The 18,352-nt window shown below is 48.7% G+C and overlaps 1 protein-coding gene across 1 annotated transcript; it reads right to left on the reverse strand.

The window, feature by feature from the left end:
• Positions 1–434: 434 nt before the first annotated feature.
• Positions 435–938, reverse strand: LOC134201658 (uncharacterized). The gene has a single exon (XM_062676901.1). It carries the CDS (start codon positions 936–938, stop codon positions 435–437), a length of 504 nt encoding a protein of 167 aa, XP_062532885.1.
• Positions 939–18,352: the final 17,414 nt, after the last annotated feature.

An 18,352-nucleotide genomic window follows, 5' to 3' on the forward strand; every position in this document is an offset into this window, starting at 1 on the left:
ACGATATGGATGACTCACATCAACAGTATGCAATGAAGGTTGATTGCTAACAATACGAGCTAATACATTCAGATCTGTTACCTTATCGATAAGCTTACGTTCACCCATATCAACCAAAAGATTGTTAGAAGTTAAAAAGTCCGCCCCTAATATAGCCTGTTTACCATCTGCAAGCACGAAGTTCCATCGGAAAGCGCGACGTAGCTTCAAATCTAGCACTAACGTTTTTTCACCAAATGTTGCAATTTCAGTTCCATTGGCTGCATATAATTTATAGTTAGGATTTTTGATAAATTTACTTATTTTAGGCACCGGTAAAACTGAAATATTAGCACCTGTGTCCACCAAAAAATTTAGTCCACTATTGTAGTCCATCACACACAAACGGCGGCATCCTAAAATGGTACTAGCTTCCGCCCGCGACCGTACCACGCCTAGCTTTCCGAACTTGGTTTCCATGCACATGGTTGGACGCATTTCTGAGCATTCTGACGGAACTTGTAATGGTAGTAACATAACCAGTTGGGGTTCTCTGAGGTACGGCGTCTCGATGAAGATCGTGAGCCACTTCTATCACGGTTACGATCAAAGTAGTTTTGTCTGGATCGTGACTGCTCCATGTTAGTCATTCTGACGCTTAATTTTGCTATTTCCGCTAAAATTAAAGATGTCTCGCTTGTTGATGGTCGTTCCATATTCGAGGTTTGCTGATTAACGACCTCAGAGATGTGGTTAACTCGCGTGGCCTCCGCAACATTATCCGCAATCATGGCGAGGTTGTCTAAATATTTTGTTTCAGTGACTGTAAGGATTGCCCTCAATGTTGTAGTTAAGTGACCTTGCCATAACACTCGCAGGGTGTCGTCCGGTACTTTATCTCTGGCTAACTCTCTCATGCGGCGCAATAGCTGAGAAGGTTTTTGATCTCCTAGTTCCATCTCTCCTATGAGTCTTTCAATTTGTCGACTTTTGGACTCTTCAAATGTTGATAATAATTTCGTTTTTAGCGCCAGAAATTTTCCTGTGTCCGGTGGCTTACCTAGAAAATCTGTTAGTTGAATAATGACTTCTTTTGGTAATTTCGATACGACAATGTCGAATTTAACTTCATCCCCAAGTTTCTGTGGGGCGAGTATAGACTCGATCCTAATGTACCATGCTCTTGGTTACTCTGTCCAAAATTCTGGTATACGTGTCGATAGCGAGATCGCTATAATGTCCGCTGAAGTCTGCGACAATGCTAGTTGAGTTGCCGGAACTCCTGGTGTCGTCATTATTAATCACAATTTTCGTTTCATATAAATCACGTCGGGGTCACCACTTTTGGGTCATTACTGTAGATGTTGTTACCAATTGTGACTTCAGTAATAAAGAACTAATACACAGTAATGAAAACACCGTTTATTCCGTAAGATGGTACATGTGTTTACATAAAGACCAGCGCCGAGCAACTGGTGCAGTGTAATGCAATAACTGCATGCGCAAGCACTTACGTGTCCCTACATAGGCCCTCGGCTGATGGCGACGGCTGGCTCGTTGAGCCGGCTCTTGCCAAACGTCGGGGGGCCCGACGCAGTAGTACGTCGTCTCTACGTGGGGGTGGTGCGGTCCATGGCACTATATGGGGCCCCCGTGTGGTGCCGCACCCTGACTCGCAGGAACATCGCGGCCCTGCGACGCCCGCAGCGTGCAATCGCGGTCAGGGCGATCCGTGGATACCGCACCGTCTCCTTCGAGGCGGCGTGCGTTCTCGCCGGGACGCCTCCCTGGGACCTGGAGGCGGAGGCGCTCGCCGCCGATTATGCGTGGCGATGTGACCTTCGCGACAGTGGGGAACCACGTCCCGGAGAAGTAGCGATTAGAGCGCGGAGGCTCCAATCTCGGCGGTCTGTGCTGGAGGCGTGGTCTCGCCGCTTGGCGAACCCGTCGGCCGGTCTCCGGACCGTCGAGGCGGTGCGCCCGGTCCTCGCGGAATGGGCGAACCGTGACCAAGGGCGTCTCACCTTCCGGTTGACGCAGATGCTTACCGGCCATGGGTGTTTTGGCCGGTACCTGCATCGCATCGCCCGGAGGGAACCGACGATGGAATGTCACCACTGTGACTGCGACGAGGACACGGTCGAGCATACGCTCGCATATTGCCCTGCATGGCTGGAGCAACGCCGTGTCCTTGTCTCGCAAATAGGACCGGACTTATCGCTGCCGACCGTCGTAGCCACGATGTTCGGCAGCGATGAGTCCTGGAAGGCGATGCTCGACTTCTGCGAGTACACCATCTCGCAGAAGGAGGCGGCGGAACGAGAGAGGGAGAGCTCATCCCTCTCCGCACCTATCCGTCGCCGCCGAGCCGGGGGCCGGAGAAGGGCCTTTGCCCGACTCCGGCCCCTGTAGATGGCGGCTTCCCCCCGGTGAAGGTCAAGGGGTGACCTGAGGGGTAGAGGCCGCGCGGCGCGCTACCAGCACTCTAGCGCGCTGCCAAGGAGTTACGAAAGAGCGACCGGTTGGCAGTGTATCGCGTCCCGACCCGGCAGGCTGGTTCTGGTCCAGCGGGGTATTCCGGGACACCAGCGGCACTGTCTGGGCGGCCTGACGGGCTGCCGTACCGAGACGGCCGACGTTTCAGAGCCTTCGACTCGCCTCGAAGGCTCCGTCGGCTGGGCGTCCTTGGGGTGAGCTGCGCCGTCTGGTTGTAGTGTTGACCGCGGTAGCCCCCCTACCTCATCCGGGTTCTGACCTCGGAGAGGATCGGACGTCGGGTGTAAGAGTGCAGGGGAGTCGTTTAGTGGGTGGGCCCTAAAAACCTTGGGCCCGCGATCTGCTCTCAACACCTGCAGATCGTTGAGTCTCACATACCCCGCGCGCCCCGTATGCGCGGGGACCTCGTAGGAGGTTCGGCCCCCGGCCCGAAAAAAAAAAAAAAAGGCCTCACAGCCTGCCGGCTTTGCTGCATGGCTCCTCGCGCTCTGGGAGAAATTGTCCGAGGTGGTCTCCGGAGTGATCCGCGAGATCGCCTCGGGAGCCAGCCCTTTCGGGGCTCTCTTGTCGGGGTTCTACCGAATGATTGCGCAGTTCAATGGCTAGCCAGGAACTGCGCATCATTTATTGGAACCCCGGCGGGGTAAAAACCCGCAAGAACGATCTCTTGGTTCTCGCCCGGGAGTACAACCCTGAGGTTGTGCTCCTGGGCGAGACCAAGCTACGTCCTCGGGATGTGTTCAGGATTCCAAACTACTTCATGTAGCGACGTGATGAGGTGAGTCCTGCCGGGCTGCCGTTCAGGGGCACTGTGGCACTCGTCAGGCGAGACGTGGTGCATGATCAGTTGGACTTGCTGGCCTTCACATCGACAAGGTCGATCGGTGTGAGGATCCACACTCGGGGGGAGATATGCGGGTTTATGCCGCGTATAGACCCCCGGGGCCTGATTTCCACCCCGGGGACATAAGACGGGTCCTGAATTGCGACAGCCGCCCAGCTCTGCTGGTCGGGGACCTCAACGCGAAGCACGTCGCGTGGGGCTCCCGACTCAACTCAGCAGTGGGCAGGCGGCTGTTAGAAGATGCCGATAGGGGCGACTACTCTGTGGTCGGCCCCGACGAACCCACGCACATTCCGACCGCCGCGCAACTTCAGCCCGACGTGTTGGATGTGTGTGTTCATAAGGGGCTACGGTGCCCCTTAACTATTGAGGCACTGTACGACCTGGGTACCCCCCATCTCCCAATCCTGGTCACACTGGGAATGGGGCTTACCCGGGTTGCGACCTCGCCCCTACGACCGAAGGTCGACTTGGAGCTCTTTAAGAGACGCCTAGTCGACCTTCCCGTAATTCAGGACCCCAACACCCCTGAGGGGGTCGACGACGCGGCAGTCCGCCTTGTCGACTCCATCAGGGGAGCGATCGACCAGGCGACGACTCTTGTGCCCAGCGGCGAGCCCAGAGGTATACTCCCGGCCCATCTGAAAGCGATTATTCGCCGGAAGAGGGGCCTGAGGAGGCTCTGGGCGACAACTCGTTGTCCCAGGATCAAGCGCGAGCTTAATGAGCTGGAAGCGGAGTTGGCGGCGAAGATTAGCTCCTATCGGGGCTATGCGTGGGAGGAACGGATCGAGGAGGCCCGTGAGGACCCCTCGTCCGTGTCCCTCCACCGACTTTGCCGCCAGCTCTCAAATCGGCCTGCCCCGACTTGTCCACTCGTGGACGAGAGGGGCAACCGATGCTTCTCGGCTCAGGCCCGCGCCGATGTCCTGGCCGTAATGCTGGAGCGGCAGTTCGCTCCAAATGACTCTGCACCCTCAGAGGCCGCATTCCACCAATCGGTGGAAGAGAGCGTAGCAAGCCTACTCTCCTCCCCGGTGCCACCGTTGGGAGATGGTGATTTCATCACTCCCAATGAATTGCGCCTCTCCATCAAGCGGATGAAGAGGCGCAAGGCGCCGGGCGAGGACGGTATTCCCTCCCTCGCATTTTTCCACTTCCCCGAAACGGTCGTGTCATTCATGACACGACTGTTCAATTCCATTCTGTCCACAGGACACTTCCCGGGAATTTGGAAATTGGGCGGTGTCCGATACCTGGGAGTCAGTATCGACCGGAGTTTGAGGATGACCGCCCACGCCAAGTCGGCGTTGGCGGCCGCCCGCTACGCGAGGTTTCTCCTCCGGCCGGTGTTGGCCTCCAGGTTGCCGACCAGGACTAGACTCGGCATTTACAAGACGTATGTTCGTTCCCGTATCACGTACGGAGCTGCGGCCTGGTATCACCTCATCCCGCAGGTCATGCGGGTGAAGTTACAGGCCCAGCAGAATCTGGCTCTTCGCACGATAGTCGGAGCAGGGCGTTACGTCAGTAATGCCGTAATCGCCCGGGATCTGGATGTGGAGTCGCTCGAGGAGTTCATCCGGAGGCTAGCTCGTAATCTTTACGAGCGGGCTGACGGTGGACCCCACGAGCATCTCCACAACTTAGCTCCCATGCACGCAAGACCACCTGATGGTCGGGCGCTACCAAGGGAGCTGCTGGAACCCCCGGCTATGGTAAGATAGTCGGCTTAACCGGAGTGATATGGGAGTGCTCATAATGAGTTAGTTAGTTTTAGTTAGTTAGTAGTTAGTGTAGTTAGCATGTAAGAAAAAAAAAAAAAAAAGCACAGGACAGCAGCCGGCGCCGGGGTGACTCCTCCACGGGCATCACTCCACCCAAGAGAACCAAGCCCATCGTTATTATATTTATGTATTTATATTTTGTCGGTGTAGTGCAGCCGTGCGCGCTGCGAACAGCGTACCTGTCCCCAGTCCTCCTTGCATTATTTCACCCCTGCCCTATATGGCAGGTAGTTTCAGCCCGGGCAGTGGGGTTTGCCCCGAGGCCGGTTCCGTGCCCCCGTCAGGGGGTACGACGACCCCTCTTGTTGTCTCTCGAGCTCAGAAGCGAGGGAGTCGCCGTATCAGACGGAACGCTCCTGCGTAATATACGCTCTGAGTTCCATTTCACATTTCTAGTTTTATTGACTTACGAAGACCGCCCGCTTACCATGTCGCTACCCGAAAGTGGAAATACTCCAACATATATATGTCGTGGATAACGACTTTTAGTTGTCGTGGATAACGATCATGAAAACATGATGCAGATCAGAATACCAGTAACGGTATCTGAGATCACGGGTCGAAAATTCATCGGGAACAGACAGATGCCAATCCATGTGCTTGGTGCGTTACGGTTGATATGTACCTCGATGAACGTCTACTGGATGGTGCATAGCTCATTGTAGTCTTCAGTGGAGCCCTGAAAGGCGATGCCTTATCATGTTGTCGAGGATTTTACAAGTAAGTGTCACATTTGTGACTTATTTCTCGCTCGTTATGCAAAATTCTTGCTGCGACGCTTATCAATTTAAGCAATGGTAAGCCACAAAAGCGTGAATGCAGCATACGCAAGTCGTGTAATAACGTCTGCTACCTCGATGGAAGATCTGAGCCACGAAGAAATCGCCACATCTTACGTTCTGGCTCATGTTGCCCAGTTGACTCTCGACTTATCACATGGCATTTACTAGCGGAAATACGACACGTAACAAGCTATTGCAAGAAATTAAGGCAAGTGCAAGTCTCAAGTGAAACTTCGATCGCAATAATGGATCTGTCATGACGAGTGGGTAGTTCCGACACGAATCGTTTTTAAGCCAATGACTACTGCTAGAGTTACATGGCACTAGTGCAGTAAACCAGGACATGAGACTGTGAATTGTTGCTGAAACTTTAGAATCTACTAGATTCAATACCAATAACACTACACGTTCGATGACTTCGGGCTCCAGCAAGCAAGCAAACAAGAAAGCAAGCAAGTTTCCGTGGGGAAGAAAAATTGACACATCTGAAGTCGTCGTGACCTGTAAGATAAGACGTCCGGTGCGTTCGTGTCTGGCGATGCGGCGGTGTTCGGGTTCCGCTGGCGGATGCAGGTTTTTCCGGTGAAGTGCGTGCTTGTGCATGCTTGACAAGTGTTCGCGGTTGGCTTCCGCCGCATGGGAGTAACATCGTGTAGTAGAGGTGGAACCCGCAAAATTGTAGTTTGCGTGGTGGCTGGTGGTAAGATGTCTTATGAGTCTGCACAGGTAGCCGGAGGTAAGACTCCCACGGTCGCGGCCCACCCAGTCCGCGAGAACCGGGCAGATCGCCTCGACGGTACGGAGGCCGGCCGACGGGTCCGCCGAACGACGAGACCACGCCTCCAGCACGGACTGTCGAGACTGGAGCCCCCGCGCTCCGGCTGCACTTGCGCTAGGGCGCGCCGCCTCGTAGGAGACTGTGAGGTATCCTTGAATGACTGACCGCGATCGCGCGCTGCCGGCGTCGCAGCGCGGCGACGTTCTCGTGGGTAAGGGCGTGGCACCAGACGGGTGCCAGTATAGTGCCATCGACCGCACGGGTACCATCACCCTGCCTATTTCTGCCGTGAAGCAGTGGTGTATTTCGGTTTGAAGGGTGGGGCAGCGGTTGTAACTATACTGAGACATTAGAACTTCTATCTCAAGGTGTGTGGCGCGTTTACGTCGTGGATGTCTATGGGTTCCAGTAACCACTTAACACCAGGTGGGCTGTGAGCTCGTCCACACATTAAAACGAAGAGCGTAATCAAACGAAATTAGATCCGAAGTTTAAAGGGCCGTTTAAAGTAGTTGAAGTATTGGATGGTGACCGTTACACATTGAAAGCTTTAAATTCAAAACATACTTACAAATACCCACACGATAGGCTAAGAAAAATGCCAGCAGGTCACATACAAGTCGAGGTTGATGTAAATCAAGCTTAAATTGTGGTGAAAACTCGAGTAAGGATAGTCTATCGGCCGTATTGTGTTCGACCGTACCAGAAGCTATTACGTAGTCGTAGCCCAGTAGAAATCGGTGTCTCGAGGCAACTCAAGTAGTCCGTGGGTGCGCGGTGCGCGTTTGGCTCTGGCGGAAGTCGGGGTCTGTAAAGACCATCGTGTGTAGTCTCAGCGGGTGATGCACACGGGCGATCCACGCTGTGGATGCGCATCATGAGGGCAATTGCGATTGCTGGTCGGCTGGAGAGCCGTGGCGTTAGATATTTTTACTCGGAAGTTTTCTTTGATCTGAGTTCCTGTAAGCTATGCCTGATTTGTACAGAGTAAATTTGAAGTTTGATGAACGACTGTGGTACGTGCTCTGGCTGCTGAATCGTGAACTTTGTATACCCTATTGTTTGATTTGGTTAAAATGGTATTAAAACAGTTTAAAGCTTTGATGACTTTAAATTTTCCGATAAGTCGTAAAGTGTAGTCAGGAGTGATCGAGCGGAACAAGTGTTCTCGTGGATGTTTTTGATTGTAGGTTAACCATCACAGGAGGACGTGTACAGTCAGGAAGGCCGTGTCGCAATCAGCACGTGATTGCTGCAGCCAATACGAGATATGGAACGCAAGCGCCGTCTGTCGGCGCTCGATGGGTCAACTATTCACCGGTCGAGCGGAGCGACGTGCCGGTAGCTGCGTAATATCGAGTATTTTTGGTAAATGAGAACAATCTGGTGAGTCGTATTATTTTTATTTGGATTCTGGTGCCGAATGCTCTCTTGTCAAGAAATCTATTAGTAGTAGTAGCTTCATAATTCAGCAATTTTATGCGATGGTTCTCATAAAAGGTTTCTGTTGTTTTGACCCAAAACTGTACGGAACAAATCCTTTGCGATGGTTTATTGCTTACTATTGTATGTCATGTACTACCTGATAGTTGTTTTAATCGGTTCAGTGAGATTGAGCATTCAGCGAAATACTTAAAACACTTAAACTTGCGTTATTGATGACCAAGCTCGCGATGAGCTCATGGAATTGTTCTTGACAAGAAGTGCTAGAAGCCGTACATCTTTTTTAAATTGTTCTACCCAAAGAATAACAGAGGCGAGCTCCTTCGAATTCTTAATAGTTCGCGTGCCATATCCCTAAAGGTTTTTACTTAAAATGATACTGAAAGTAAGAGATTAACTTTGACGAGACCAGAACATTGGAAAGTTAGTAAAATTTGATATTGAATTTTGTTGAAATGAAGATAGATGGCTTTAACTGGTAATAGAACCTATGATTACATAAGGTTGCCTCTGTAGTGCTACTGACGAGACTGATCAGTGAGGTGAGAGTATCTCCATCGATTGGTACAGCGGAGACCTGGGTCTCAATGGAGACTATTGTTGTGTTGGTCTAGTAATGACCTTGACTCTATATTGTGAAGTGATGTGTATTGGTTTTATCATTTGTTTTAATGATAATGTGGGTGGCAATGTCACTAGCTGCGCCGGCAGCCAGGCCAGGAGCGTTCTATACGATTTTGTTGACACTAGTGATGTAGAAGATGTAGGATCAAATGACCACGATACAACTGACTGATTAAAGTAAGGATTTTGTTGTCCTATTTTGTGTGATTAGTAAAGAACAGTATTCGGTGTCATTTATGACTGGTAATTGAACACCTCGCTCGATTTAGGTGATGTGTTCGTTTTATTGCCGGATGGAGGCATTGCGATGTGTTTTATGGTTGAAGTGGGTACTGGATGGAAGTTCCACTTGCGTGCCGGATGGAGGAATTAGTGTTTTGTGTTGAAGTTGGGTACCGGATGGAGGTCCGACTTATTTGCCGGATGGAGGCAATAAGTAGTCAAGAGCTACTCGATGGAGGTGGCACTTGAATTGGGTTATCGTCACTCGATATAGGTGGCATGAGTTACTCTCACTAGATGGAAGTAACTGTAACGATAGTTTGTGGTTGATACAGAATACTGATGAAATACTGCTCAGATTGAGTTGTTTTGTAATAACTCTGGTTTCTAATGCTTATTGATTAAGTTATCTACTCACACAGGTTAACATAGTCTGTTAAAGATCTTGTTGAGAGCTAACGTTATGGTTTGTAATGAAAGGAATCCCAATCCTCAATCGTGAATGTATCAGGATTGGCCGAGACGAAACCTGTTTGATATTGCAAAAGGTTGTTTTCCTTGCGTCACACAGGGACGTGTGACGTGTCAGAATGGTCGTGTCGTGGATAACGACTTTTAGTTGTCGTGGATAAAGACTTCTAGTAATATTAAGACGGTGGTTTTGATTATTATTTTAAATGATGAAATGTTGTTTTGATAAATATTACAAAATGAAGGGTAGACTCCGTAACGCCACAGTATAAAATGGCGGTACGTGGACAGAGTCGTGGCATTCCGTGTCAGACAGTCATTCCGTCCGTCTCAGTCAGTGAGTCTCTGGCAGTCAGTCAGTCGGTCTGTCGGTATGTGCAACGAAACTGTCGGCTTATCCTGTCATTGTGAAAGTTGTGTGTGTTGAGTTTCAATAATTATTATTCAAAAGGTTTTATTGACTTTTTATAAACTGAGGTCAACCAAATACGAGTGATGACGGAAACTACCGCTGAGCCATCCCTGACGTGTGCCAACATATATATATATATATATATTATTAGGAATCGGAAGAAAAACCATTAAAAAAAATAACAATTAGCACACATTTACAGAGACTTAAGACAATGACTCACACACACCATGTCCACGACTACCTTCTCCCACGAAGGCCGCCGATCGAATGAATGTTTCGAGCAAAGGCGTTGCTATTTATAAATAAATATATTTATATTTATATTTATAGGCAACATTATTATAAAATTCGTGTTTCGTAAATTAACACTTAAAGTCTTTGAACGATGTTTTCTCGACGAATGTCAACCGACAAATGCGCGGGTGACGGAGCTGCGCGCCGGTTTTATACCCTTTTTGTGGGGTATTCCTTACTCGGCCTCTCCTGACTGTGGTTCGTCCTCGACCACATAACTGGGGTCCACTCGTAACGATGATGCGGAAGCGTGCGAAAGATCTTGTTAAGTCCGCGCCTCCCGAAAGTTCGGCAGGGCAGCCGTCCCAGCTCCAGTCTGCAACCACGATGTGAGGCTGCACCACGTGTGGCGGGCGTCCCGCTCGACCGTCCTGATAGATAATCCTGAAAATGCAGGCAGAGCGCATAAGTAGCTCAGCAGGACTGCAAACGAACTACTCCTTACTCGTGACTCCCTGCGTCGGGCTTAGTAGACCAAAGGCATCATAGTCCCCAACGAGTGAAGCAGCAGGCCACAGATCGAGCGACATCGCCCTCTGCGTCACTGCCAGTCGTACAGCACCGTGAAGTCGGCGGCTCGCGAGCATCACGTGCAGTGTGCACACGAGCAGCACTTGTTGTATGCACGCCAGAAACAGACGAGCGCGCGCAGGCAGCGGCACGCGAGCAGCACGTGTTGTATGCACGCCAGAAACAGACGAGCGCGCGCAGGCAGCGGCACGCGAGCAGTGCGCGCAGTAGCACAATCATTCTTAATGCGCATATTCCTGTTATTATCCAAGGGCCAGTGTGCGTCGCCCTTCCTTAAGTGTCTTCTGCATTTGGTTACCAGTGATCCCTGTAAAATGGTCCCAGACCCACTCGTACGAAGATCGTATTAAAAACGTACAAGTGCATTCCACACGCAGAGCGTATTCAAACGTGTGAAGCTTCCCGACACGCTGACAGTACTCAAACGTGCCGAGGCTTCTCAATACGCCAGCCTAGGCCGATTGTATTGAGGCATCTCACCGTGTAGGATTAATCACACGAGTGAGGGATACGTAAAATGGTCCCAGGCCCACTCGTACGAAGATCGTATTAAAAACATACGAGTGCATTCCACACGCAGAGCGTATTCAAACGTGTGAAGCTTCCCGACACGCCGACCGTACTCAAACGTGCCGAGGCTTCTCAATACGCCAGCCTAGGCCGATTGTATTGAGGCATCTCACCGTGTAGGATTAATCACACGAGTGAGGGATACGTAAAATGGTCCCAGACCCACTCGTACGAAGATCGTATTAAAAACGTACAAGTGCATTCCACACGCAGAGCGTATTCAAACGCGTGAAGCTTCCCGGCACGCCGACCGCACTCAAACGTGCCGAGGCTTCTCAATACGCCAGCCTAGACCAATCGTATTGAGGCATCTCACCGTGACTCCGAGTGAGGGATACGTAACTAGAGAGCAATCATCTATAGCTCACCCTTCAGGTTCACCATAGGAATACGTATATTTGTAAACAATGATCATTATTAACTTTACTGACTCTCAAAGACGGCAGCACATGTCTCAGGGGTCCACTCGCCCCGCCACGACACCATATATTGTGCAGCTGCTTGCGTAGTTTTGCCATAACTGCCGTTGAGCAGCCGTAGGGTATAGCGTCCACTGGGTAGAATTTCGACAACCTTATACGGGCCACGCATGCCGGAATCAAGTTTACCTGCCGACCGATATTACGCAGCTACCGGCACGTCGCTTGCGTGCTACTGCCGCAGGAACCATCGAGGGGCCCGAGCTGGCGGCAATACCCGTGAGGCACCATCCTCACCATTCGGTAAGGTCCACGGATTGCCGGATCTACATTTCCTGTAGACTGTGAGTTATTACCCAAACAAGATTATCGACATTAAAAACGGCTGCTGCTCGTCGGTGCCCGTCCACGCGAGCATCATGTCGCTTTTCACTCCGTGATACCAATTGATGAGCTCTACCTCGACCTAGTTCTCGACGAACTTAACGGCTCCGAAACACCTCAGTCGTGACATCACTAATTAGAGTCCTCACCACAGGTGTGGTGGCGTCTTTTCTACCAGAAGCTGCAGGGCGGATGTCTGTTGTCTTGCATTTTGTGATGTTCAGAATGAGCTGTAATCTCAAAAGTTGAATTGACCATTTTGCCAACATAGTCCCGAATTCACCTTCGGAAGTATGCAGTCAACCTCAAGAATTATCTACCTGTGTGACATTACGAGTCACTGGTGACTGATTTAGTGCCTGAACCCTATGAGGACTCGGCCTAACCTGACCTCCACTAAAAATGAAATCAAATCGTGAGTAGATTAGTGTTCGCGGCTCTAACCTGAAGGCCCATTATGCCCCGTATCACTATTAAAGTTCAAAGTTCTATCAGAAGTAACCCATTCACTCAGCCAAACCCTAGCATCGTCCCTTAAACATGATGCCACTCGCGATAAGCATTCGTGGTCGTTCCACCCGTTAACTTCTCTGGCGCGTTCTACTTCTTCGCACAAACTTCAATGTAATTATTAATCGATGGGTCAAAATACGATATGTAACAATTTTGCGACCTTGAGGGTTGCAAAGTTTTAATTGCTTCCATTAAAGCACTGGAGAGGGGAGACGCCTTAGAACCAGGGATACTAGATTCCACGTGGCCTTGTTGCGAACCAACGATATTCGACATGGGAGTCGTAACTGTCCGTAGAATATCGGTGGTCTGTTCAGCGCGCGCCTTATCGTTAGAAGGTGTCGCGACAGGTTCAATCGTGCGCGAGCGCGATCTCGACCTCCACTACGAGCGCGACGGGCACTACGAGAGCGGTTCCTACTACGCGACCCGCGCCTAACCCGAGCACATGACCGACGCACATCAGTACTGCGAGAATTACGCTGGTCTCGGACCCGCAAGCCATCCCGTGAAGTACGACCTCTATCGTTCGTATCGCGATCCTGTCTATCATCTCTGTGATCGCGAAAGCATGTCGTTTTCGATTACGAGAATCATCTCGAGACGGTCGCCTCCGTGTACTAGAAGTTTCAGCATGTCTCATTATCACAGTTAAAATTTGCAATCACACAATAAAAATAACAAATAAAGTATGAAAGCATCAAAGTAAGCAGTCATTGTAAAACAAAACAAAGTTCAGAGTTTTACGCTACTGTGGGCTATTTGAGTCCTTTATCCCACTTCTGATATTAGGAATCAGAAGAAAAACCATTAAAAAAAATAACAAGTAGTACACATTTACAGAGACTTTAGACAATGACTCACGCACACCATGTCCACGACTACCTTCTCCCACGAAGGCCGCCGATCGAATGAATGTTTCGGACGGAGGGTCGTCGTATCCTTTTGCGGGGGCACGGAGCGGGCCTCGGGGAAACCCCTCTGCCCGGACATGTGGCTCCCTGCCTAATAAGACAGGGGTGATGCGCTACTGGATGGGGTATCAGGCAGGCGTGATATGTGTCCTATATGTTAGAGACATGGGATTATTATTTGGGGATCCGTGGGGTCGGCTTCTTTCTTCGTCACTCTTCTCTTCTCTTCTCTTCTTCTTCTTCTCTTCTTTCTTCCTTCTTCTTCTTCTTTCTTCTGGGGCGGCTGCCTCTCTCCTCCATTTCTTTTTTTTTTTTTTTTTTTTCCCTGTACTATTTACAATTTAATCTTAACCTAACTTAACCTAAAATAAGCCTAACTTAGTTTAACTTACATCTAAGTGACAGCAGCGCGCCGTTCCTGCACTCCGTGGAGTGCCGGGACAGCGCGCGCCGTCACGCCTAAACCTAACCCTAATCTAACTTAACCTAACATAGCCTAATCTAACCTAATATGGGGGAGAGAGCAAGCCGCGCTCCTCGCTAGAGTCCTCCCCCCCTCTCCCCATTGTTACAATTTTTGATGGGAGGGAGGACTGTAGCGGGTGTGAATACCCCATCCCAAAAGGGGGTGGGGGGTGGGGTCAAAGCCCCTAATGGAAATGAGGCTGCACCTACGGGGTGCAGCCGCGGTCCCCTTACGGGGGAGCTGCCAAACGGGCAAGAGGCGTGGGACTAGAGGCTGGTGAAACTCAGCTCCGAGAGGGGCGCTCATAGGTCCTCCCCGGCCTCACAGCCGGCGAGGAACTTTATCTCCGAACGATCGTCGGGGGTACCAATAGCTCCCGCGGCAACGCCGTACCATCCGGTGGTCTGGCGTGCAGCGGGGCTATGTTGTGGAGATGCTCATGGGGCCCGTTTTCGGCTCGCTCGTACATGTTACGGGCGAGCCTAGTCACAAACTCCACGAGCGACTCCACACCTAGGTCCCGGGCAATAACGTCATTTCTGACGTACTGCCCGGCCCCGACAATAATGCGGAGGGAAAGACTCTGCTGGGCCTGCAACCCAGATCGCTGGGACGGCGACAACAGGTGATACCAGGCCTCAGCAGCGTATGTGAGGCGGGAACGGACGTATGTCTTGTAAATGGCGAGTTTGGTCCTGGTCGGAAGCCCGGACGCAAACACCGGCCGCAACAAGAACATGGCCGCGCGAGCCTGACCGATGACTCGGTTGACATGCGCGACCATGCTCAAAGAGTGGTCGATGTCGCATCCGAGATACCGGACCGTGGTCCTGAACTCGACATTCACACCTCGGAGGCTGAGTTTCTTTGGGACGACTCTGATACGGACCGGACCGTAGAGTAAGGCCGCGGTCTTTCCCACATTGACCGCGACTCGCCAACGGTCCAGCCACTGGGGCAGTAAATCCAAAAGCCTCTGCATCCTCATGATGGCTGCAGAGGGGAACGGAGAGGACGAGAAGTAGGCCGAGTCGTCAGCGAACAAGGCCAACTTCACGTCCTCCTCCCACGCCCGAAGGTGACCCTCCAGGGTGGGGATGTAAATGTTTCGAGCAAAGGCGTTGCTATTTATAGGCACTGTACCCTCAACATTATTATAAAATTCGTGTTTCCTAAATTAACACTTAAAGTCTTTGAACGATGTTTTCTCGACGAATGTCAACCGACAAATGCGCGGGTGACGGAGCTGCGCGCCGGTTTTATACCCTTTCTGTGGGGTATTCCTTACTATATATATATAGTTCTGTCTCAATTTCTCATAAAACGCTAATAAGAGCGAAAAAGACAACCTAGGTAACTTTTTACAGCTTTCACTGCATATTAAAGCAAAATGGTTTTTTTTTCGGGTTAAAATTCTTCCGAAAAAATTTGGGGTACTCAATGACGCGCGCCAAGTACGATATTTTAATTTTTTTATTTTTAAATTTTCAAAAAAAAAAATTTTAATTTTTTCGACATTATGACGGTTTCTCGGTATTTTTTTGTATTTCACATCTTTTTGTAGAGAATGAAAGTTATTGAAGTCTTATTTTTTTTGTAAAGTGCAAATGTCATTGAGATGAGTTTTATTTTTTTATAATTAATAATTAATTAATTTTTTACAGTGAAACTGTTTTTGTTCGGATCTCAGTTACCAGGTCATAAAATCCATTAAAAATGTAGGAATAATTCCAGCGCACCCTGGCGGCCGTAGATTACCATGTATTCTCGAAGTATTTATAGTCTGTGGCATATCACTTTTTACATCGAAAAATACTTTTTGGCGGGAACGCGAGCAGTGAAGTTGTGTGATTTGTTTTATTTTGTCTATTTAGTGTTTCTTCAGGTTTAAATGTGTAATAACGGTGGTTTATTAACTGTTTAATATCTGTGAAAGTGCACAAATGTGGGATAATGAAACAAAGCTGCTGGACGTAACTTCTCGGGTTCCTCCAAAAAGTCCACTGAAAAAATCTCAGTAAATGACCACCATTTTACTGCGATTATATTTCATCCCATATCATCTCATTTCATTAAATTTCATCCCAGTTGATTAATGTCTCAAATTAATCATCTTCATTTCATTTCACTCCATATTATCATTTTTCATAAAATTAAGAAAATAAAGTAAAATAAGACATGACTTGAAGGTCTTAGTTACCAGGTCATAAAATCTCTTAAAAAAAAAATACATCTAAAAAAAGTCAGGATCGAAATTTTTGAGCGAGCTATAGTTTGTGGTGATAAAATTAATAATTTCAAGTAGATTAATTGTTGTAATTGATATAACTAGTTAATATCAGTAAAATAAAGTTGTGAGTGATTGATATAATATACAATTTAGGTGTGGCGGGTAGCCATCATACAACGCAAGATAATTGACAGATGCCTGAATCTCGCTTATGACATTTTCAAGATAAAGCGCATATATACAAGTTCCGAACAACAACATTCGGACCGTCGGTCTACCGACCAAATATCACCCGCTCGGTGGAAGATCTTCCCTTTGTCGTATACCTACAAACTGGTGACCTGCGACGAGATGTGAACACGCAACCTTCTGATTCATCATCAGCGCATCAAGAACTTCGGCTACCATAATCCCCGCATTCTCGCAGATAAAAGCACGTCATTGACAGTCGTCCCACAGCAAGCCAGCATCGCAGCCTCAACAGGACCATCGCAGCCGACTCACCGCGCTTCCTGGTCCTACGGCACGCAACTTCACTGCCTCATCACGCCGCTACAGTTCATCGCAGCCCACGACCGGATCATCAACGCTTGGGGTCACACATCTCCGCCGTGGCAGCTCTGCATCACATGGACTACGCACGACACGCACGCAACATTCAAGCTCAGTCTCGACTCACCGCAGACTTCGAGCAGCCCTGACGACATCCACGCAGCATTCAGCTCAGTTTCGACTCACTGCAAACTTCGAGCAGCACTGGCGACACGCACGCAGCATTCAAGCTCAGCCTCGACTCACCGCAAGCTTCGAGCAGCACTGGCCCTTGCAAGCTAATCTCAGCACGGAGAACGCTAACTAAAAATGACACGACCTCCAGTCTCGGAGGGGAGTGATGTGGCGGGTAGCCATCATACAACGCAAGATAATTGACAGATGCCTGAATCTCGCTTACGACATTTTCAAGATAAAGCGCATATATACGAGTTCCAAACAACAACATTCGGACCGTCGCCGCGTCGGTCTACCGAGCAATATCACCCGCTCGGTGCATAGATTATACAATTAATATATTCGAGATAGATGCGCAACTCTCATTTTTATTTTTGCTTTAGTTAAAGCCCGGTCCAGCAGGCGTCGCTACGGTCGATTATTAGTCTCCCTACCCCCCACCAGGTGGCTTTTTTAGTAATTTTAATATTTTTAATAACTCTCTTTATGAAAAAATCTTATCGTTTAGAATCGCTGAAATTCCCGGTAGTACTTATGAGATATTAAGGAATGTTTGATTGTGTTCAGCATTCTAATCGATAAGATCTTTTCATACAGAGAGAAAACAGTTTTTTAAAATAAAAAGCTGTAATTCTCTGTAAGCTATTTAATTTCCCTATATTACAAACAATTTTCTGTTAAAAGATTGTATGAACGTACAATTTTATAAAATTTCGAATAACAATAACTCCTCTAGATTAATCCTACTAGCGTACTTATTAACATTAAATCGAAAGTTATCTAAAAGTTAATTATTTCTTTATTCTTTATTTGTACACACTGTTAATAAAATACAGTAATTGGGATAAGATATAAAAAATGGCGAGCTTAACTCAACAATTGAGTTATCTACCAGCTAACCGTTCTCAAAGAAGGAAAGCTTTACATTAGTGGGTAGATGAGTACAATCTAATTAGCAATAAAAATAACAAAAATAAACACTAATACATAATATCAAACTATATACATGTAAGGTTGAGGGTAGACATTATTTTGTTAAACACCAAGTAAAAGGAGGTCACTTTTTGATTCCTGATTTAATCAACAATATGATAACTTAATTCACTTTCACTTATCCAATCTTTAACCAGTACGTACAACAGTCACTGAATCACACAACGTAACAACGTAGTAAGTGCACCGGGCAAACGCAGTCGAACGAATGTTCATTTCAAGGCACGTTCCGCCTTTTTATACTAGCCGGCGCAGCTGGCTTATGAGTCACTTCTGTTGCAGCTGTTGTTTACGAGTGGAACGACACGGCCGGCGCACCTTGCTTGTGTGAGTCACTCCTATTGCACGTGCTATATAACATAAATATCGTTAACGCCGTCACGGCCATACTGACGTGCGCTCGTCCTCGTGCGCGCATTCTTATGGTATGTCTGTGAACAACAAACGTGTTCGTTCATCCTGACATTA

Source organism: Bombyx mori, chromosome W (assembly GCF_030269925.1).
Source record: "Bombyx mori chromosome W, ASM3026992v2".
Lineage (NCBI taxonomy): Eukaryota > Metazoa > Arthropoda > Insecta > Lepidoptera > Bombycidae > Bombyx > Bombyx mori.

Bases quoted from the DNA above. Each gene is read 5' to 3' on its own strand.
- LOC134201658 (XM_062676901.1), bottom strand. From the start codon at position 938: ATGGAACTAGGAGATCAAAAACCTTCTCAGCTATTGCGCCGCATGAGA.